The 22,302-nt window shown below is 38.7% G+C and overlaps 1 protein-coding gene and 1 long non-coding RNA gene across 3 annotated transcripts; one reads left to right on the top strand and one right to left on the bottom strand.

Annotated features, from left to right (window-relative positions):
• Positions 1-304: 304 nt before the first annotated feature.
• On the bottom strand, positions 305-3,307 carry LOC139166540 (uncharacterized). The gene is made up of 2 exons (XR_011558974.1): positions 3,145-3,307; positions 305-538 (listed from the first exon to the last, which is right to left on the bottom strand). It is a non-coding gene; the product is annotated as an uncharacterized lncRNA (long non-coding RNA).
• ACP6 (acid phosphatase 6, lysophosphatidic) lies at positions 2,907-20,152 on the top strand. Of its 2 annotated transcripts, none has more exons than XM_070750238.1 (10): positions 2,907-3,336; positions 7,733-7,861; positions 7,939-8,069; positions 8,381-8,460; positions 9,949-10,033; positions 12,939-13,071; positions 14,812-14,912; positions 15,088-15,183; positions 16,393-16,552; positions 19,365-20,152. In XM_070750238.1, the coding sequence occupies exons 1-10, from the start codon at positions 3,151-3,153 to the stop codon at positions 19,503-19,505; spliced, it is 1,242 nt and encodes a 413-aa protein (XP_070606339.1). In that variant the 5' UTR covers positions 2,907-3,150; the 3' UTR covers positions 19,506-20,152. The 2 variants fall into 2 exon arrangements, with proteins under 2 accessions (XP_070606339.1, XP_070606338.1); XM_070750237.1 differs by having other exon boundaries at positions 2,908-3,336; positions 9,946-10,033.
• Positions 20,153-22,302: the final 2,150 nt, after the last annotated feature.

Here is a 22,302-nt window from a genome sequence, read left to right as displayed (position 1 = left end):
AATACAGAGATGGCATGAATAACATAGACAAATCCCTAAGTGCTATTTTCTATCAAGATACAACTGCCTTATAAATATGACAGAAACATATACAGTAGTACTTCTACTTATGAACTTAATTTGTTCCGTGACCAGGCTCTTAAGTAGAAAAGTTTGTAAGAAGAAGCAATTTTATCCCATATCAATGTAAAAGCAAACCACAGGGAGGGTGGAGGCCCTGTTTCCTCCCAGGAGATTCTTAGAGAGGCCCCACGGAGGCTTCTCCCCACCTTTTCTGGCCCTGTTTCCTCCCAGGAGACACCTAGAGAGACCCCACAGAGGCTTCTCCCTGCTTTTTCCGGACCTGTTTCTTCCCAGGAAATTCTTAGGCCCCACAGAAGCTTCTCCACGCCTTTTCTGGAGGCTCAGGTTTGTAAGTGAAAAATGGTTCTTGAGAAGAAGCAAAAAAATCTTGAATACCCGGTTCTTATATAGAAAAGTTCGTAAATAGAGGCGTTCTTAGGTAGAGGTACCACTGTAGCTTGATAGGATATTCATTCTGCAAATTAAAATTCAGGAGAGGATTACTTCTCTTCACACTGCTGGATAATATTTTGAGAATGCTGTACCTAAAAAAATCTCCAATAGCCTAATAATTTATTTCCCAGAATTTTGTATCAATTGTTGTATGAAACTTCTGTGTCTAGAAATTGACTAACCCCAAGGTGTATGGAAAAGCTTGGGTAGAGCTTGGATAGGAAGCATAAGCCATAGCAAAATCTTTAATCCTAATTTTACCTTCCAGGATATGGTTATCCAACCACATCTACTGAAGCTCTGTTATACATATAATCATTCCCATAGGTAATTATCTGTATAAATAATCCCATACTAGACTTTTAAAAGTTTTTAGAATTTTTAAAAGGTTATAATTTACAAAATTAGTAGAATTGGTGATGGAGGATATTCCCATTATATGCATTTGCCCTAATTTTCTCATTTCAAGATCATACGCCATAGCAGCCCTTTGCAAAGTACACATTACTAAAGTAAAATTCAGTTTGCACACCCATTTGCCTGCTGACTAGCAAAGGGGGGGGGGCTGTAGTCAACACAACTGGAAGGTGCTGAGAAAAGCTACAACAGAGAATTAAATACTTGCTCGTTTGCCACATTTTGAACAGATATAAATCACAGTTTCTTTTAACTTTAATTTAATTTAAAGGAATATTAATTTAATTTAATTTAATTTAATTTAAAGGAATATTATGTAATACACAAAGGAATATTAAGATAATATCTTAAGGTAAGAGCAAACAAAATTTCATATATGCATTGATTTTTTTTTTCATATTAGTCAACAGAACTCTCACAGGTTGATCAGTATTTATGGACTCTCAAAATATTCTGCAATGCTCTACCTGTTTTTGCCATTATCCAGGGATGCAACTCCCTGAATTCCTAGTGGCAGTTTCTATCCAAATCATCTGGAGGACTCCTCTAGGTATTCTTGCCTGGGGAAAATATTTTAACTATGAACCACCGCTGCACCATTAGCCAATAAGTCTCTGCATTGGATAGTTCTTGTTGGCTTTAAAAAAAAATTAAAAGCATTTCAAGTCAAGCTGAACTGTTATTGGTAATATAGGTATGTGTATAGAATGCTAGGAATGTTGCCTTTTTCTGGAATTAATGTTACTTCCAAGTGTAACCTATAGCCCCAATTTTTCCAAATGGTCTTCCATCCAAATACAAATCCAACCCTGACTTTTTAAAAAGCAGCCATGATCAGCCTGTAACAATTCACATGTATAAATTGATTTTTCTTCATTGGAAAGACAGTAGCCTATTAATTGAAAGCACGAGGGAAGCCAGAAAGGCTAATTAAATCCAGCATTATTTTTAGAAAATACTGAAAATAATGAACATTTTGGCCATATCTACTCCAAGGGCTGAAGCAATTACCCAACTGTCATCATTTAATCAGTCCCGATATGAACAGATTCCATGGGGAACAATTGATTTTCTCACTAAAATTACAGCAAAAGCATTTTAAGTTTGTGATTATCTTTCAGAAGGAAAACCATCCCGGTCTATATGCTCTGCACTCCCTGCAGCAGATTCAAAATAAGAATATTTTTATCTCTGCGTTTATTAAATAAAAATAAAATGAAGAAAATAAGAATATTGTACTAATTACAAAATCAATATTAGAATTTCAGCATACGGAATACTTTAAACTGGCATTCTTTGCATCCATCAGTGATTAATACTACAAAATTAATACACAACTGACTTGAGTTGTTTTTTACTATATTGCATAGACAGACAGATATTATAGATAGATAGATAGATAGATAGATAGATAGATAGATAGATAGATAGATAGATAGATAGATAGATAGTATAACATACAATATAGGAATATATATATATATTATATTATATATTATATTATATTATATATATTCTTTTCACCCATTTCCTCTCACTTATGACTGTATGAGTGTAACTTGTTGCTTGTATCCTTAATATTTTTATTGTTTTCTCATTGCTTATTTGACCCCTATGACAATCATTACGTGTTGTACCTCATGATTCTTGACAAATCTATATTTTCTTCTATGTACACTGACAGCATATGCAACAAAGACAAATTCCTTGTGTGCCCAATCACACTTGGCCAATAAAGAATTCTATCCTATGCTATTTCCATTCCATCCCATCCCATCCTAAATATGCCGTGCAATAATGTAATTAAAAATCAAAGCCAAACCCTTCCAGGTCCCCTCCCCGCCGCCTCTTTCTTTCCCGACCACAAACCAGCCACCGCCACCAGATAAAAAGAACCCGCATCTGCCGCCCTCAGATTTAAGCGCCCTGATGGCCTCTGGGAGTCGTAGTTTTTCAGCGGCTGTTTGCCGAGGGAGGAAGGAACAGAAGAGGAAGCCTCATTTCCCATGATCCGCCTCTACTCTGAATAAGGTTGAGAAATTCTTTTCGGGAAGTCTTCTCGGTCACGCTATTTGTAAAACCAAAGGACACAAGAAGTGCTTCAGGATTCACGCTGCGTTCCCAAGCAAAGGCGGGGAAAGACGCGGATTTTTTTCCCCCGAGTTGAGCTTCTACTTCCTCCGGGCTTTTGAGACTTTTTTTTTTTTTTACCTCAGCATGGATCTGTGGGCTCGGATAGGCATAGTCGGCGTTCTGTCCTGTTATGCGCACCGCAACAGGACCGTCCTGGCCCAAGCGGCAAAGAGCGACGGCGAGAGCGGCCGGCCAGAGCTGAAATTGGTGCAAGTGCTCTTTCGGCACGGCGCTCGCACGCCCCTCCGGCCAATCCCGGGCGTCGAGCAGGTGAGCAGGAGACCCGCCTTCCTTTCGCCCGCGCCCGACTAGATTGTCAGCGGTCCGATACGGTCGGTAGAGAAAACGCGGGTTGCTATCGAGGGTTGGGAGCGATAATAAAAACCCTCAGCGCTCTTACACTTGTGCACCACATACCGAGCTAAACCGTGGTTGACACCCCCATTTCCGAAGCAGTGCAATTAGGAAACATAATTAATTAATAAATAATAACATAAATAATAACCTCTCCCCTTTTCTAAGAGGTCTGTAATATGTACACCATCGTGCCTACCACCCCTGTCCTACTGTCTTTTTATCCTTTCTATCACTACTTTCTACTTATTTATGTTAATGCAAACTATAATTCTATACTTGTTTGACAAATGAATGAATGAATAAATAAATAAATAATAGATAATAAATAAATTTACCTGAAGATAAATAATCTTCAGATCGTATAAATCTTTTCGCCTTTTAATAAATAAATAAATAAATATTCCTTTATAGCAATGGTTCTCAACTTTTCTAATGCCGCGACTCCTTAATACAGTTCCTCATGTTGTGGTGACCCCCAACCATAAATCTAGCGCCAATTCTCCCAATAGAGCTTTAAGCTGATTGGCAGGAAGGTCAGAGGGACACTCCCCACTGTAAATGCCTAATTGGTCGGATTGTAAAAATATGTCCCAAGGCACCAGAATAGAAGTTTTAGTTCCAAACACAATGGGAAATTGGTCTTTTCCCATGGTCTTAGACGACCCCTGTGAAATGGTCGTTTGACCCCCCCAAAACGGGTCACGACCCCCAGGTTGAGGACCACTGCTTTACAGGATAATTAGTAAGTTTAGATAACTTAGTAACCAGCATGTAAAGGAGCTGGGTAATTAATAACCGTCCTGTAAAGGAGATTGCTAATTGTGTTTCCTAATGCACTTCTTCAGAACTAAGGGGTGGACATTAAGTGCACTAGTGTGCCTTTCGTCCCCTGTCTAATTGTCTCTCCTTTATCTCATATATCATATATCTTCCTTTCATATATCTTCTCCTCTATTTTTATATCTTTTCTTCTATCCTTTTCTTTATATATATTACTACGTGTCTATTCTCTTCCATATGTATTGTGTATTGGACTAAATAAATTAATAAAAATAAAATAAATAAATAAATAAAAATAAAACTTTGGGTGTCAATCACAGCTTAGTTCTATATGTGGTGTATGCTAGCCTGAATGCTTGCTACAGATCAGTGTAGTTTATTCAGTTACTAAGTCACCTTTGCCTCTTTGTGACCCCATGGACCATAACGTGTCAGCCACACCTGTCCAATGTTGTACCTGAGTGCCCTTGGGTTCTGTTATGTTCCTTGTGTAGATGACACTAGCCATGGGCTATCACAATTTACAAACATCGGTTGTGAAAGAGGATGCCTGGCTTGGGTGATTTCCTCTTGGAAACAGAGGGGTAAATGCAGCTTTCAAGAAAGTTGCTCTTTTTCAGTTGAGCTGAAAACAGAGGTTGCTTCTCTGAAAGTGGCCCAGCCTTAATCATGACTGCAGCACAATTAAGACGGAGGGTGGTTTTATTCGTGGCAAAGTTCATTTAACATGTTCGTTCAGGTCAAGTTATAATCAAGCATGCAGTATTTTTAACTGTACAAGATCACGTTTACAGTGAATTTGCATTTCACAGATCAAATTAGGAAAAATAACATATCTTCCTAAGGAAACTTTGCAGCTTAATAAAATATTTTAAAGAGAATTCCAGTTCCTATTGAAACAATTGAAAAAAATTGGAAACAATTTTTTTGCAAACTTGTTGAGGTGGAGTAATGATTTTTGCTCCTGGCTGAATCTGATAGAAATGTGAGGGGATCGCATCCTGATCCACAATGACAGTTTTGTCATTGTACGTTACAGTAGTCAAACAATTTAGATTCAGAAATAAATTATCCTGCAACCTACAACTTCACTGCAAAAACATATGGACTAACCACCTAGATCAAGGAAAATCCATTGATGCAATTTATATTGACTTTTGCAAAGCCTTTGACTCAGTGGTCAACGACAAACTACTCCCAAAACTCAAATCCTATGGCATCTCAGGATTCCTCCACAGCTGGATTATTGCATTCCTGTCAAATAGGCAACAAGTTGTCAAAATTGGAAGCGCCATTTCCACCCCCGTCCCTGTTAAAAGTGGCGTTCGCCAGGGCAGCGTACTAGGTCCTACTCTTTTCATTCTCTACATCAACGACCTCTGCAGTCATATCACAAGCAACTGTGTTCTTTTCACTGACGATGTAAAACTTTTCAACACCATGGACAACACATCTACTCTCCAAAAAACCTTGACTTTGTCTCAGATTGGTCTAACACCTGGCAACTTCAAATATCAACAACAAATGCTCTATCCTCCACATCGGCAAAAAGAATCCAAACCTCATATATAAACTGAATAAACAAAATCTCACAGCCAACCCCCACTCAGTAAAAGACCTTCGAATACTAATATCAAATGACCTAAGTGCTAAAGCCCATTGCAACAATATCGCCAAAAAGTCTTCTAGAGTTGTTAACCTGATCCTACGTAGCTTCTGCTCCGGCAATCTCACACTACTCGCCAGAGCCTACAAAATCTTTGCCAAACCCATCCTTGAATACAGCTCATCTGTCTGGAACCCATACCACATCTCGGACATCAACACCTTTGAAAACGTCCAAAGATACTTCACCAGAAGAGCCCTTCACTCCTCCTCTTGAAACAGAATACCCTACGAAAATAGACTAACAATCCTGGATCTAGAAAGCTTAGAACTGCGACGCCTAAAACACGATTTAAGTATTGCCCACAAGATCATATGCTGCAATGCCCTGCCTGTCAATGACTACTTCAGCTTCAACCGCAACAATACAAGAACACGCAACAGATTCAAACTTAATATTAATCGCTCCAAACTTGACTTCAAAAAATATGACTTTAGCAATCGAGTTGTCGAAGTGTGGAACTCCTTACCGGACTCAGTAATGTCAATCTCTAACCTCCCTTAGACTATCCACGATTGACATCTCCAGGTTCCTAAAAGGTCAGTAAGGGGCGTACATAAGTGCACTAGTGTGCCTTTCGTCCCCTGTCCAATTGTCTCTCCTTATCTTATATATCATATATCTTCTTCCTTTCATATATCTTCTCCTCTATTTTTATATCTTTTCTCCTACCCTTTTCTTTATATATAATACTTCATATTGTGTATTGGACAAAATAAATAAATAAAATAAATATATATATACTGTAAATAAAGTATTCATAGGTTCAAAGACAAGCATTGCACACTACATCTACATGTACAATAAGATATGAAGCATTGATGGTACGTGAACAAGGAAAATTTCCTGGAAAAATACTTGTTTACATTGAAGGCTAATGACTGGTACCTTTGTATTCTTGATTTTGACTACAACTTAATGGTTTGAAGAACCGCTTCCGACCAACAGCTTTTAATATGCTGAAGACAGCCAAGATTGGAACTATCTGAAGGGTAATAGACTGAGTAGTTATTTAGCTTCTTTACTGTATTATATATTCAGTGTTAAGGTCAATAAATACATTGCTTTCCATTGATAGTTAAATATTGCTTAGATGTAGACTTTTTCCAATTAGTTAGTTCTGATTCCTATTATATTGTTGTACATACTCCTGGTCAGTTGGAGGATGATGAAGAACTTGAGGACTCTGATACAAATAGTGTTTATGAATTAGTGGTAGGCCTTGGGTTACAGGTAGTAGAACAGGTGGGAGGCCAGCCATAGGATGTTGCTATGAGTCCAGAATCTAGTGAGGAAGAAACAGACGTTTACTGGGTCAGAAGGGTCCAAAAACGTAAGGAAAAGGTGTTTGGAAGAAGATATTAAGGGGAGGAATGGGTTAAATACTGGAGTGATGTATTTGGTATGTTGGGGCCAGTGGGGAAGAAGGGTGGAGTTTCAATGTTGTAGTGCTAAAATGAAAGGTGTTTTCGTTCTGCTCCCCGAGCGAGCAACTTCATTCTGTGTTATTTTACAGTCATTTCTGCTGTTTTTGAATCATACTGTGAGTACATAAATCTTGGTAGATGGAGAAGGCTGGGAGGAATGCATGTGGAATGTAATTAAGAGAGATAACGGGAGAAAAGGAATGTGCTAGTATGAACTGCATTTAGAATAGGGAAGTGAAGAGAATAAAGATGGAGTTTCTTTGTTTATGAAATACTGCATTTAGTAAGAGTTATTTTTAATAGCTAAAGTTCTACCAGAAACCAGAACATATATCATCACTGATAATTGAACTGAAGTTAAGGAGTACCTTGCTAAGTGGTTTAGAACTTATGATTTTTTAAAAAATATCAAACCTTTGTCGTGTTTTTGAAACAGGTAGCCTGGGATCCTACTCTTCTGGAGATCCCTCCTCAAACAAAGTTTCCCTACATAGTAACAAATCTCAATGGTGGACCAAGACCATTTTCTCTTTTTGAAGAAAATTACAAAAGCACAGTGCTGAAGGTATTTTGTTTCCAAAGCATTGTATTTTCCTGCCTGCTAGTGAACAGCTTTAAGTGAAAAAAACATTCTCTTTCTAGGGAGGTGTAGTTGCAGGACAGTTGACCAAAGTTGGCATGCAGCAAATGTTCGCTCTGGGTGAACGGCTAAGGAAACGTTATATTGAGAAGACCAATTTCCTCTCATCTTCCTACAAATCTTCGGAGGTCTTGTAAGTTAGTATTTAGTAGCATATTTTATGTAGTATGTCCTAATATTGAAGGAAAATGCAAAATTTGTTTCCCCCGTCCAAATATCCCTTTGAGGTGGGCTAGTCTAAGACAAATGGATTAGTTCAGTCATCCAGGAGCTTCCATTGTTGAGGATGGAATAGAACTTGTATCTCTGTCCCTCATAATTCATCATCTCGATACCACATTTAATTTTAAGAGTCTTTTAATAATCATTCATAATGTTTGTAGGAGCATGTTGGAAGCAATGGCCATCTCTGCTTCGTTTCATTGGCTACCTTATATCTTGCAGAATCCGTTCCACTAATATTAATCGGAATCTGGAATCCACACGATGTTTGCTAGCTGGGCTGTTCCAGCAACAAAAAGAAGGTTAGCAGTGGAAGCTTTTCACTACTATGTTTTCTGTTTGCTTCGTGTCATGTCTGCCATCATGGATTCCTTCCTATTTTGTCACTTTGTCTAGGTGGATAACCCCATAAATAGCTAGCTAAAATTCTATCATAAAATGAGGTGAAAAAAGGCCAAAATCCATTATCCAAAACCTCAGTTAAAAAGGCAGCCCAATTCTGTGTGGAACAGATAGAAGTTCTGGGAACCAAGATGTTAGAGGATTTATAGGTTACCAAGAAGTAAAAGTTCTTTTGCCTTAAGTTTGTAAGATGTTAGTCATGAGAGATGTTAGGTAGAGATGATAACGTTTTAACTTAGATTTGATTTGGTGTCTCCAGTATTTATACTTGTTAAAGATTTTGATTTAAGACTTAGAGGCATATGTGATGTGAATTAATTTACCAAAAAAATCTCACAGTATGAGCTGTTAAATGCAAGAGTTGTAGTATCTATCTCTAGTAAAGCTCTGAATCTTTATGTTAATAAATAATGGGTTTTATTTGGCCTTTAGTACAACGGGTTCTTTTAGTTTTAGCAGCCATGTATATCATTAACTTATAAAGTAATGTAGCTAGAAATAGAGGCATGTAAACTTCGAACACTGGAAAAATTCTCTACTAAGGTTGTTTAGTAATAAAATGGATAGGATACTAAAAATTTTGTACTTTACAGCAGTGTTTCCCAACCTTGGCAACTTGGAGATATCTGGACTTCAACTCCCAGAATTCCCCAGCCAGCGAATGCTGGCTGGGGAATTCTGGGAGTTGAAGTCCAGATATCTTCAAGTTGCCAAGGTTGGGAAACACTGCTTTACAGAGTATAAAACACTTTTTTTTCTGCCTAAAAGAGGGTGGAAGTGTCAGTGTATCTTATACACTAAAATGGAGCCCCGTTTTTTCAAAAAACGGGCCCATTTTTCATGAAAATAGGACACACAGAGGGTTTGGGAGGTTTACAGAGTGCCCCTGAAGGCTGGGGGGGGGGGGGGGGCAAAAACGAGATGCATGCAGTGTTTGGGAGGCCAAAAATGGAGGGTTTGGGAAGCTTGCTCCTGGGGGCTGGAGAAGACAAAAAAAAATCCTTTTTTTTCTCTTTGACAATTTTATACTCTGAAAAATACAGTACTGTACTTAAAGACTAAAATGTAGTTCAGATGGTTTTAATGGGCGGTTTCAGAATGCAAGAAATCTTAGTATGAATCCTTTGACATCAGGGGTGTCAAACTCGGTTTCATTGAGGGCCGCATCAGGGTTGTATTTTACCTCGGGGGGGGGAGGCGGAGGGGGCTGGAGGTGTGTGGCCGGGGTGGGAATGTGGCTCACAAGCTCCATTTCGGCTGCGACAGCCACCTGCAACCTTCTTGCCAGTGAAAACAGACCCAGTCCCCAGGCCTTGATTTGACATCCCTGCTTTACATCTTTGATAAAACAATTTGTGAAAGAACAATTTTTCTTAATTACACAGGAGCTGTTACCATTGTCACAGATAATGCAGAATCTGAAATCCTTTATCCTAATCCAGGGAGTTGCCAACAACTTAAACGTATCCATAAGTGAGTGTATATTTTTGGTTGATGTCATTGAATATTTAATATGTATAGAATACACTACGATGTGCCAAAAATCATCTTATAATAGCCTTGTAGCCATGATTTTTAATTTGGATTTCTGAACAGAATAATGTTAATGTACGAGTAGAAGGCTTCAGGTTGATGGCAGCTTATATAAGACAGCTTCATTATCAAAAGCAGTATGCATTCTCCTAATTTCATTCGTTATGTTTTTGGGCATTGTAAATTTGGCTTGTTGTGTGCAGTTGGTCTTTAAAGAATGTGGCCATGCTCCAAGTATATGCATTGAGCAAGTTCTACCTTGCCTTTTTTTCACTATCATAGGGTAAATGTAGGTAGCTATGAAAGCCTTCAGCAAATGGTTGTAATAATTATTGTGAGAGTCGCAAAGTTCTGTAATAAGAACAGCTGCAAAAAAGCTCATGCAAAATAGAAAAAGCCTCATTATCTGTTCAGATCTCAGCTGTATTTCACGACCTACTACTAAACCTCCCAGAAAGCCACACACAATCCATATGCAGTTTAGAAAATGAGTAAAATTCTTTTCTAAGGTTCCTTGGAATTGATTTTTTTTTTAAAGTAAGAATATGGTATATAACAACAACAGGTACTCAATCATATGCTGTGCTGATATTAAAAAAAAAGATATTTAGTTCTTGGGTCCTTCAATGGTAGCTACTAGTTTCCATGTGTCATGAGATGTATTTTTCCCATATAAACGGCATCCGAATTAAATGGGAACTAGTATAAAACCCTATTTTCAGGAATGCCTCTGGACTCTATACTTAATCTAGGGAATCTCTTGGGGAGAAAAAAAAATACAGTGCTACCTCTACTTAAGAACTTAATTTGTTCCGTGACCAGGTTCTTAAGTAGAAGCAATTTTTCCCATAGGAATGAATACAAAAGCAAATAATGTGTGCGTTATTTGTAGTCCATGTACACATTGTATCCTAATGTGTCCATTAGGAAAGAAATAAAAGCTCGGAATTTGGGTGGGAGGAGGAAGAGGAGGAGGAGAGTCGCTGCTGAAGGAAGAAGGTGAGCCTCCTTAAGTGCCACTGAAAGGCTCCTCTGGCAGCCCAGAAAAGCCTGATATGACCGGGATTAAAGGAGGAATGGCAGGAAATTGGCCGGGCCTTTGTGCCACTCTCAAATTTCCTAGGAAATTTTTCCGGGCTCGGGTTCTTAAGTAGAAAATGGTTCTTATGAAGAGGCAAAAAATTCTTCAGCACCCAGTTCTTATCTAGAAAAGTTCTTAAGTAGAGGCATTCTTAAGCATAGGTACCACTGTAATATAGAAGGCTGTTGCTCAATGTTAAATTTTAAAGTATCCTATGTAATAAAAAAGCAAAAGTGAGATGAGCTGGTATTGAACATCCTCCTGCATAGCTGTAAAAGGTCTCACCTATATATCTATCATCTAATAAATCAGTTGTATTCTTTTGGATGTCCATGGCCATTTTGTTGGAGTGCCATAATCTACATTCAAAATCTATGCTTAAGAAAAGTGATGATTACTGATCCTGTTGTACTAAAAAGAATTATAATGTAGGTTTCAGTTCTGCCATTCTTGATGATGCCCATATACTGTAGTAATTGTAGCCTCTATACTAAGTATAGCTTGCATTGGCTGCCTATCGGTTTACGGTCACAATTCAAAGTGTTGGTTATGACCTTTAAAGCCCTACATGGCAGTGAACCAGAGTACCTTCGGGACCGCCTGCTACCACACGAATCCCAGCGACCGATAAGGTCCCACAGAGTTGGCCTTCTCCGGGTCCCGTCGACTAAACAATGTCGTTTTGCGGGCCCCAGGGGAAGAGTCTTCTCTGTGGCGGCCCCGGCCCTCTGGAACCAACTCCCCCCAGAGATTAGAACTGCCCCCACCCTCTTTGTCTTTCGTAAACTACTCAAGACTCACTTATACCGCCAGGTATGGGGGAGTTGAGACACCTTTCCCCCAGGCCTTTTTATATTTTGTTTTATGTTTAGTATGAATGTGCTGTTTGGTTTTTTAAATAATGATAGGGTTTTATATGTTTTTTAATATTAGATTTGTTTCACTGCTATATTGTTTTTATTAGTGTTGTGAGCCGCCCCGAGTCTTCGGAGAGGGGCGGCATACAAATCTAATTAATAATAATAATAATAATAATAATAATAATAATAATAATAAAAGTAACAGCTACCCCACCAAGTCTTCTGACTGCCTGCATGTCCTCCTCCACCTGATGTCTGCCAGTTGACATCTGGGACTTGTCACTTCCCTACTGACTTCGGTTGTGACAAGCCAACATGAAATTGCAAAGGGGTGCTCAATGAACCACAATCCTCACTTAACAATGGCAATGAGGACTGCAGGGATTACCATCCCTAAATCAGGATGTCATCCAATGTCACACTTCAGAATTTACATCACTTCGTGATGGAGATTCCAGTCCCATTTGCCTTTGTAATGGATAGATCTGGAAGATTCTGCTATTTTCTTAAAATGTTGCAAACATGAAAGAACATGTTGCAAACATGAAAGAAATTTAAATCATCTGCTTAAATGAGCTCTTGATGTTTGAAATTGATTTTGAATTTATTTTCTATGTTTTGAAAATGATGCAGAAAGAGTGGTTCAGAACTTGACTGATTAGTCTTAAAGCAATTGCATACACAATTTTACTCAGGGGGAAAAAGACCTCATTGAAGTATAAGTCTAAATAGATTTGTACTTAGATTCTGCAACATGCAGAATGATACTTTCAGCCTCTGAATTTCACATTGCTATACCCTTTATTTTTGAGAGGTGCAAGCAAAAAAAATACCCCTACTTTGATTTTTCTGATCTACAATGCAAACATTAAGAAGACCCTGAAGCACTTTTTTTCCTTGACAGAGATGGATGGGCTAGTGTGAATTTGCACCAAGGCCTCTTAGAAGATCTGAAAAACATTAAACAAAAGTTGGGCATTATTAATGAGGAAAAAGTAGACTTCATTCTTCTTCTTGACAACATTTTTGCAGAACAGGTAAACTTTCTGTTTTCTTCAACTATTAAAGCAATGTGTGCATTTCTGTGGGAAAAACCACACTCAAGAAATCATAATCAAGCATGCAAGGTTCCTCATTGCAGAAGTAGGAATACGGGTAAATAGTCCAGCAAGTGAGGCAATTGTTCCTCTTCCTTTAAACAACACAAAATGCCAGCCTGAATTTAATCTTTTTATTCTCTAACCAGCTGTACCTTGCCTAAATGCTTGATCGCATCTATTGCTCTTTATTCTCTCCTCATGCCATGTATTTATATTAATTGTGCATAACACTTGGTTATTATTAAATCTTTGTAAATACTGAATTTCTCAAGGTAATGTCATTCATCTGCTTCAATTCCCATAATCCCTGGTCTGAATATTTTCAGGAATTAAACATAGATGGCAAGACAGCAGCAAGAGAAAAAATTGGACCACCCTTTTTACTAATATAATATAGGACCAAATAATATGTATGACGTTCCTATTTGTAATTAATATGAATTAGGTCTTGTGTAAGATTAAGGTAACCCTTTTAAAAGTCAAGCTCTATTTCTCTATATTTAATGTTTACTTTTTATGCTGATTTCTTGACAAAATCTCTGAATGATGGACTTTGAGGTTAGCTAATCCATATTAAAGTCTGTATGAATGTAGGAAATGGCTCAGGCTTTTGTAACAATTCCATAAATTGGAAATAATACCAGAACATACATTGCACATTATATTATGCATCAAAGATAAATTGTTTTTCGAGGAATCTTGGCATGGTATGAATGGCATTTACTATTGGAAAGTTAAACTTCCTTGCAACATATCCTTGCTCTACACAAATTTCTAGACTGTTACAAGTTTTGTTCTTGCCTCACATTTTTCTATTTTTCAGTACAGTAGTACCTCTAGATACGAGCTGCTCCACATGCGAGTGTTCCAAGTTACGAGCCACGAGCCACGACGGGAGCGAAATTTGTTTTCGACACCCGAGCTCAAATTCGGGATACGAGCCAAGCTTCCACTAGGTGGTGCAAGAATCCTTGCTTCTGGTTATTTTGGAAGGGAAAAACAAAGTCTAAAGCCATTTGTTCCAGATACGAGTTGTTCGACATACAATCTCCGTTCTGGAATGAATTAAACTCGTATCTAGAGGTACTACTGTACTATGTTTAAATTTATATTTAGGTATGTCAGCATATCTGGATTCCTGACCATATAATTTTATTTTGGGACAAGGAAGTGTGCCATTTTGCTATTGCCTAAAATTTATGTCAAAGTTGGTATTATTATCAATCTCCAGACATCAAGTAAAAATGCAAGTGTATGTCCATGCTAGTGATCTAAGCCTAGATATGTCATTTTTAGACCTGTACTATACTTACCATATTCTCCCCACCCCCCCAAAAAAGAGGGTGGAAATGTTGGTGCGTCTGATACACTGAATAAAGCCTTTGGGGGGGGCTCTCTAAGCCCTGCCCCATGCAAAAAGGGCTGCACAGAGGGTTTGGGAGGCCTGCAGACTGCTCCTGGGCGCCGGGGAAGGCAAAAACACCCTGTTTTTGCAAAACGGGCAAAACCCAACCTATTTTTCACAAAACGGGGTGTACGAAGGGTTTGGGAGATTTGCAGAATGCTCCTGGGAGTTGGGGAAAGCCAAAAACTTCTTTTTCTTACTTACATCTTTGAAATATTGCTATGTCTTATAGTCCGAAAAATGCAGTAATTTACAAAATGTTATCTTTTCAGGCACATGACTTACCAAGTTGCCCTGTTTTGAAGAATTCTATGCAACTAATTGAACAGAGAGCTGTTGACGCATTCTTTTATATTACAAAAAACAATTCAAGGTGAGCATAGGATAGCTGTGTGGCAGCATGGGTTTGATACTAATAACTTTAAATGAAGAAGTATTATAGAAATACTTTAACCTGTCTTAGACCACTTATGTAGTACCAATAAAGAGGCTATATATATATATTCAAGTCTTGTTTTGAAAGTATCTAATATTTTTCTTTCCCATAGGGAGATTCTTCAGATGTCTGTTGGTCCTCTTCTGAATGCCATAGAGGATAACATTAAGAAGGCAATAGAGCCTCCGTCTTCTGATATTAAGACCAGGTATATAAATTGTAGATATTAGTGTCTCTATCTTCACTTGCAACAGAACACATAATTGAAAAGTATTCAAAAATTACTATTGCTCTGGGCACATCTTGCTAATGAAAATCTGTACACAGGGACCTTACATGCGATTGATAGAGTTCACACCAGACCAGAAGTTATGGATTTACATGTTTTATGTGTTATCTCTACCTAAATTTTGCACTGGGAAATACTAGTCTTAGTCCAAAGCATCTAAATAGGCAAGATATTCATCTATTTTAATTCTGTTGAGTAGTTCTGTAATCATAATCCCCTCCAGCGATTCAGAAAAGTATTAAAAAACTGAACGAGACTGTGATGGCTAATCACTAAGGGGTTAGGAAATTAAAAGAGAAATTTGGGGATTGCTTAGTAGGGATGGAGAAGGGACAATCATTAAGCAATTGCTATACGGTTATTTATTTATTATTTTAGGGCCTGCAAATTCAATACTGTTTTTGCCTGCCTGCACAGCTATCGTTTTAAAAACCCATTTTGGGACACTTGACTGCAAGGCTTATTTAAGGGTAGATCTTTCACCCTATGTTTGGAAGAAGAAAAGAATTATAGGTTTCATAACATAGTTTCTCACTTCTCATGGATACATTCATTCATTCATTTATTTATTTATTTATGGAAATTTTGTGCTAGAACATTCATATGTAATAGAGGCCTTCTGTATTACATAGCGGTAAGGAAAATGGGCAAACATTAGCAAACACTGGTGATTAACTTTGAGTTAAAGGAAACTTTGTTAGATAAGTTTTATGTAAGCAAGATTTATGACAATTTTAATATTTTGGATTTGTCTTTATTTGCTTTAAATTAGGATGATTTTTTCTTTTATATCGCCTGAATTATTTTTAATGTAGATGCGTCTTTCACAACAGCTACCATGAGATTCTTGAATATCTCCACTAGGTGGAAGAAGCATTCTTCTTTTAATCCAGCCACTTCTGCTGGTGTGAAATCATGTTACTTACAGCGCTTTTATACTGTTCAAATGAAACTACCTCACTAAATTGCTTTGAGAAGGAAATCCTTGCAAAAGGATGGTGTTTTAAAATATTAGTTCACTGTTCATGAAAACTAATCCTAAATGGATACATGCAATTGTAAAATTATTATTAAAATGTTACTTATACACTGAATGTGTTAAGAGTATACTGCTCATTTTGCATTTAGGAAACTCATTCTCTATGCTGTTCATGATGTTACACTCTTCCCGTTGCTGATGGCGATGGGAGTCTTCAATTCCAAATGGCCTCCCTACGCAGCAGATGTGACTCTGGAACTGTATCAGCATTCCAAAGATTGGTTTATACGACTGCTCTATAATGGAGAGGTACAAATTCTGGTCTGCTACTACTACATGGGTCTCCTTAATAAGTGTCAGGTTGCACATTTTATATGAGTATTTAAGCAATATAACAGATCACATCACTTTCTAAAAGCGGCATATTAGATCTTTGCCATGCTGTTTTATTCTATTCTCTGCCTTTTTAAAAATTGAGGTAATCAGTACTGTCCCTATACTATAGTGCTTCTCAAATAGTGGGTGGGTCCCCCTGGGGGAGTGCAGAGGGATGTCGGGGGGGGGGGGTTTGACCCCAGAGAACGTGCCTTTTTTGCATCAAATAATAGCATACAAGAGCCCTGGGTGGCGCAGCAGGTAGAGTGCTGTACTGCAGGCCACTGAAGCTGACTGTAGATCTATAGGCCAGTGGTTCAAATTTCATCACCGGCTCAAGGTTGACTCAGCCTTCCATCCTTTCGAGGTGGGTAAAATGAGGACCCGGATTGTGGGGGCAATATGCTGGCTCTGTTAAAAAAGTGCTATTGCTAACATGTTGTAAGCCTCCCTGAGTCTAAAGAGAAGGGCGGCATAAAAAGCAAGCAAACAAACAAACAAATACAGCACAGAGCAGGAGATATGAAGTGCAGATAACAAACCCTTAAGAGACCCCATGGAAAAATATTTAACAGGGATGAAAAGAAAGCAGAGAGATGGAGATAATGAGACAAATGTACTGTAAGTCTACTGAAAGCTAAAACGAGGAAATATGACACAGCGTATGTAGCACTTGGCTTGGGGGGGCGCGAAATGATTATTTCTTCCGGGGGAGGGGGGCATAACAGAAAATAATTGAGAAGCACTGCTATACTACAATGCTTTTAAAGAAATAATCAGTGTCCTAAATAATCAATGTGCCCTATAAATTAGGTCCATAATGTGTCAATCTCCCCTAGATGCCATATGAGCTGTGTTTCTCATTAGATTTTTTTTCATTGCTCAGGGATTTTTCTCACATGGCAATTGACACATCCATGAAATGCATTTGAAATTTGAAATGAGTTCATTTACCCCAAAGTTGAGGAGTTATGTTCAAAAATAGACCCAAGGCCATTTCAAGGTACCAATTGTCATCTTTAAAGTGTATACAGTGGTACCTCAAGATACGAACCCCTCGTCTTACGAACAACTCGTGATACGAACCCGGGGTTCAGAAAAATTTTGCCTCTTCTTACGAACTTTTTTCGAGTTACGAACCGGCATTCGGAGACTGCTGGGAAGCCGCGCGGCTGTTTTAAAAGGTGACAGCCGGGCGGCGGGGCTTCCCAGCAGCCTCCCGAACACCGGTTCGTAACTCGAAAAAAGTTCGTAAGAAGACGCAAAATTTTTCTGAACCCCGGGTTCGGTTCGGGAGGTTGCTGGGAAGCCCCCCAGCCCGGCTGTCACCTTTTAAAACAGCCGCACGGCTTCCCAGCAGTCTCTGAACGCCGAATGCGGAAGTTCGGGTTTGGCGTTCGGCTTCGGGAAGCTGCTGGGAAGCCGCGCGGCTGTTTTAAAAGGTGACAGCCGGCCTGGGGGGCTTCCCAGCAACCTCCCGAACCCCGAACTTTTGCCGAACTTCCGGGTTCGGGGTTCGGGAGGTTGTTGGGAAGCCCCCCAGGCCGGCTGTCACCTTTTAAAACAGCCGCGCGGCTTCCCAGTAGTCTCCGAACGCGGAAGTTCGGGTTTGGCGTTCGGCTTCGGGAAGCTGCTGGGAAGCCGCGCGGCTGTATTAAAAGGTGACAGCCGGCCTGGGGGGCTTCCCAGCAACCTCCTGAACCCCAAACTTTTGCCGAACTTCCAGGTTCGGGGTTCGGGAGGTTGCTGGGAAGCCCCCCAGGCCGGCTGTCACCTTTTAAAACAGCCGCGCGGCTTCCAAGCAGTCTCCGAACACCGAACGCGGAAGTTCAGGTTTGGCGTTCGGCTTCGGGAAGCTGCTGGGAAGCCGCGTGGCTGTTTTAAAAGGTGACAGCCGGCCTGGGGGGCTTCCTAGCAACCTCCCGAACCCCGAACTTTTGCCAAACTTCCGGGTTCGGGGTTCGGGAGGTTGCTGGGAAGCCCCCCAGCCCGGCTGTCACCTTTTAAAATAGCCGCGCGGCTTCCCAGCAGTCACCGAACGCCGGTTTTTTTTGCGGGGGGGTTTTTTGGTTGCACGGATTAATTGACTTTACATTGTTTCCTATGGGAAACAATGTTTCGTCTTACGAACCTTTCGTCTTACGAACCTCCCCCTGGAACCAATTAGGTTCGTAAGATGAGGTATGACTGTATATGGCATGGGACCAGGTTACCCTTTGAACTGCTTTTCCCTAAGTGCTTCCTCCTGTTGGTAGGTTTTCCCTTCAAGTTGCCTCTTTTAAATGTTGCCATATAGTGGACCTAGGAAGCAAGTGTCTTCCATAACTGTGCTTTCCTTATGATACAGCCTTCCTCCTGAATTGCTAGAGCCCCTTTCCTCCTCACTTTCTGGTCAAGACTTGGATTTTACTTCAGTTAGATGAGTCAGGAGGAGTCAAGAGCCCGATATTTGTGATTCTGCAATGAGATTGCTAAAGGGCAGGGGTGTCAAACTCATGGCATCACATTGTCATGTGATGTATCACAACTTTTCCCCCCTTCACTAACCCGGGGGGGGGGGGGGGCGTGGCCAGCACATGACGCATCCAGCCCATGGGCTGCAAATTTGACACCCCTATTATAGGGCTTGGTGGTTTGAATTGTTTTTTAATTTAGTCTTGTTATTTGTTAGCTATCCAGAGTTATTTTATACAAGGATAGCAATTCAATTTTTTAAAAAATAACTTTATTAATTCTTTTACTGTAGGAGCTGATTCCCAGAGGATGTAAAGATGGCTTGTGTCCACTAGAAGATTTTTTAAATGCTCTTTCAGTATATAGCACAAAGCCACTGGTGCATAAAATGATTTGTTCCCAAACAGAAGAGGCAGTTTTACAACATAATTGATCAGGAAAGAACATGTTACTCTTTCTAAATATTGTAAAAATAATGTATTAATCACTGTTATAATTTAGTAGCTGAAACAGCAAGAAAAAGCTTGTTATAATGGTGAAAATGAATCATGGTTTTACATTTTGGAAATGAGCATTAGTAGTAGAATGAATGTAAATTACTTTAGACAGGGTATACATTACTACCTGCAGATATTAATGTCAAAGAGCAATTAGCACATCGTTATTCCTAATATATTCATTCAGTAATATATTTAAGTTTCCTTTTATACTTAAAAAACATGGCCTGCTTTTTAAAGTTTGAATCTCTTACTAAACCATTTTAACTTGGATATAATCTTTGTTTACTATTTTTTTAAGTAAAACAGAACTAATTTTTCCTACACATTTTAATTAATATTAAATATTAATATTAATTTAAATGAAGAGCCTGCCTAAAAATACAGTATAGCTCTTAGTAACTACTTGCACTCTGGATAAAGTTTATTTCTTTTAACAGTCATGTTGTCCTTATTGCATCAGTCAATAAAGTTAACATTGAAAATAATTCATTTGAAACTTGAAATGGGAAAGAGCTTATTAGATGTTGTATCCTAGGGGAAATGGTTAAATAAATTAGCTATCTATCATTGATCCAGAAAATAGGTTTGTGTATGTTTACCGTTTTTAAGAATACAGACAATGTTTATGGCTGAAATAGTGAAATCAATGGACATTCCACGTGGCTCTTAACTGTTAAGAGTATACTAATATTATAGTAAATATTATTAGTATACTAATATTTACTATAGTATCTGATTGTGCAAAGGTAGGCTACCTAAATTCACTATCTATATTCTTCAGCTACTATCTTTCTAGTTGGCCAAACCTTAATTCCAAGCCAGCTCCACAGTTGAAGGGAATAGGGAAATAATTCACATCTGACCTGCAGACCTGTATTGATTAGCTAAGATGGTGGAATAGTAAATAATATTTTTGGGTTAAAACTTAAGGGTGTAGATTGGTCTTACCCACTGCTTTCATACAATTCATTATATCATTAGCTTTGGTCAAGTTAGCCTATGGCTGAAAATATTGTTCCAGTCCTGGCTAAATGTATCAAAGTGATGGCACAGGGTGATTTCATAAAGATTCCTCTGCATGGAAAAATATGAATAATCACTGTGAATATTTAACCTGACATCTGTCAGCAAGGCAGTAGCAATAAATCTAGGTGATTTATTAATAACTACTCTAAATGCATGGAATACATATTTTTGGAGAAAATAGATCATTTATTAATATCTTGCCTTTATCATTTTTATAAATAACTCAAGGTAGAAAACAGTTCTTCCACTTCCTACTTTTCCAACAGTAACCCTGAGGTGGGCTGGGCTGAGATATTCTCCAGCCAGGACTAGCAGTCAACATGCTTTTTAGCTTTGTGTGCTAAAGAAACTGTCCCGTCTCCATCTAAGGCCACCTCCAGATGCATACCGTTACCTATTAGTTTCCAGAATCCCTCAACCCACATGACAATTGATGACATTTCTTAAAAGAGAAGTCTGTACATCTGGAAGACCAAAATATGTGGGAAGTCTGCTCATGTTGCTAACAGTGATATGCATAACATTCAAAATACAATTGCCTACAAGTTTAGGCAGCTCTAATCAATATTTCAGTGAATGTTAAGTGAACAGCTGACTTCTACATAATGCAAACTTCAACTTGAATCTTTCTGCAAACATGGAAGCATTCTTACGATTTATATTCAAGTTATAGGTTCAAAATAAAGTAATGCATACAGAAGTAAGTATAAATTGGGCCATCTCATTGAGCCTTTGTAACACTTTTGCTAAATTATAAACTGTTAGCTGTAGTGATCTAGGAAACTAGCGGTGGCTTTTGAGATTTCCCCCCACTCTATCTTACCTAAGTCTTGTAGCTCAGAAATACTCTTCCCAGAGATACTCAGCATTGTTTGGGAAATGTGAACTCCATTCAAAATCTTAGTATATATTTCAGTGTTAATTTTTAGGCATATTTTTGCTCATCTTCTTGCTGAAATACCCAGCCTCTCTTCAGTCTATTTTGTCTGGACTATAGGACATTAGCTTCTGATAAAGGAGAATGTTTGCAGCTCAGGGTTGAAATGAAGGGTCCTTGATGCTCTGAGGTTGGTTCCTTTCTTAACTGACACTTCATTATCCAAACTAGATATCATCATGAGTGCTAGTAAGGAGTAGGGCTTGCTTTCAATTTATATTTTAGTGGCTTGCCGCACTTTACCAACACTGACAGGTAGTTATTTCAAATGGTTAGAGGAGTCCAAACTTCTTGAAAGAAGAACACAATCTGAGAGGTTTGCCAGTATTTGTTCACCAGTTGACTTGTCTTTCTTAGATGAATTGGAATCGTAGTTGGAAGGATTCTTCAAGATCATCTAATCCATCTTGCTGCCCAGAGAAGCGTTGTCAAACCATTATCGGACAAATAATTGCAGCATTTTTGCTTAAAAACCAGCTCAAGAAGGCAGAGTAACTGTTATGTCTAAAAATTATACCTTATTGTAAGTTTGGATTTATGTAAAGGTTCTTGTCCTATCCTTGGGCACTATGGTAAATGAATCTATACCTCTTCTCTATGATAATCTTTCAAATACTGAAAGACTAATTCTTAGCTTTATTTTTTAGAATAAATAAACCCAGTTCCTTTAATAGGTCTTTGTAGGATCTAGAGAAAGAGTCACTCTTTGGTTTCAAATCACCTTTGTTTCTTTGCAGTTCTCCTAGTTCCTTAGCACACTTCCTGCA

This window comes from Erythrolamprus reginae, chromosome 4 (genome assembly GCF_031021105.1).
Source record: "Erythrolamprus reginae isolate rEryReg1 chromosome 4, rEryReg1.hap1, whole genome shotgun sequence".
Taxonomy (NCBI): Eukaryota; Metazoa; Chordata; class Lepidosauria; order Squamata; family Dipsadidae; genus Erythrolamprus; species Erythrolamprus reginae.
The sequence above is the reverse complement of the archived record's forward strand: the minus strand, read 5'-3'. Positions and strand labels throughout refer to the sequence as shown.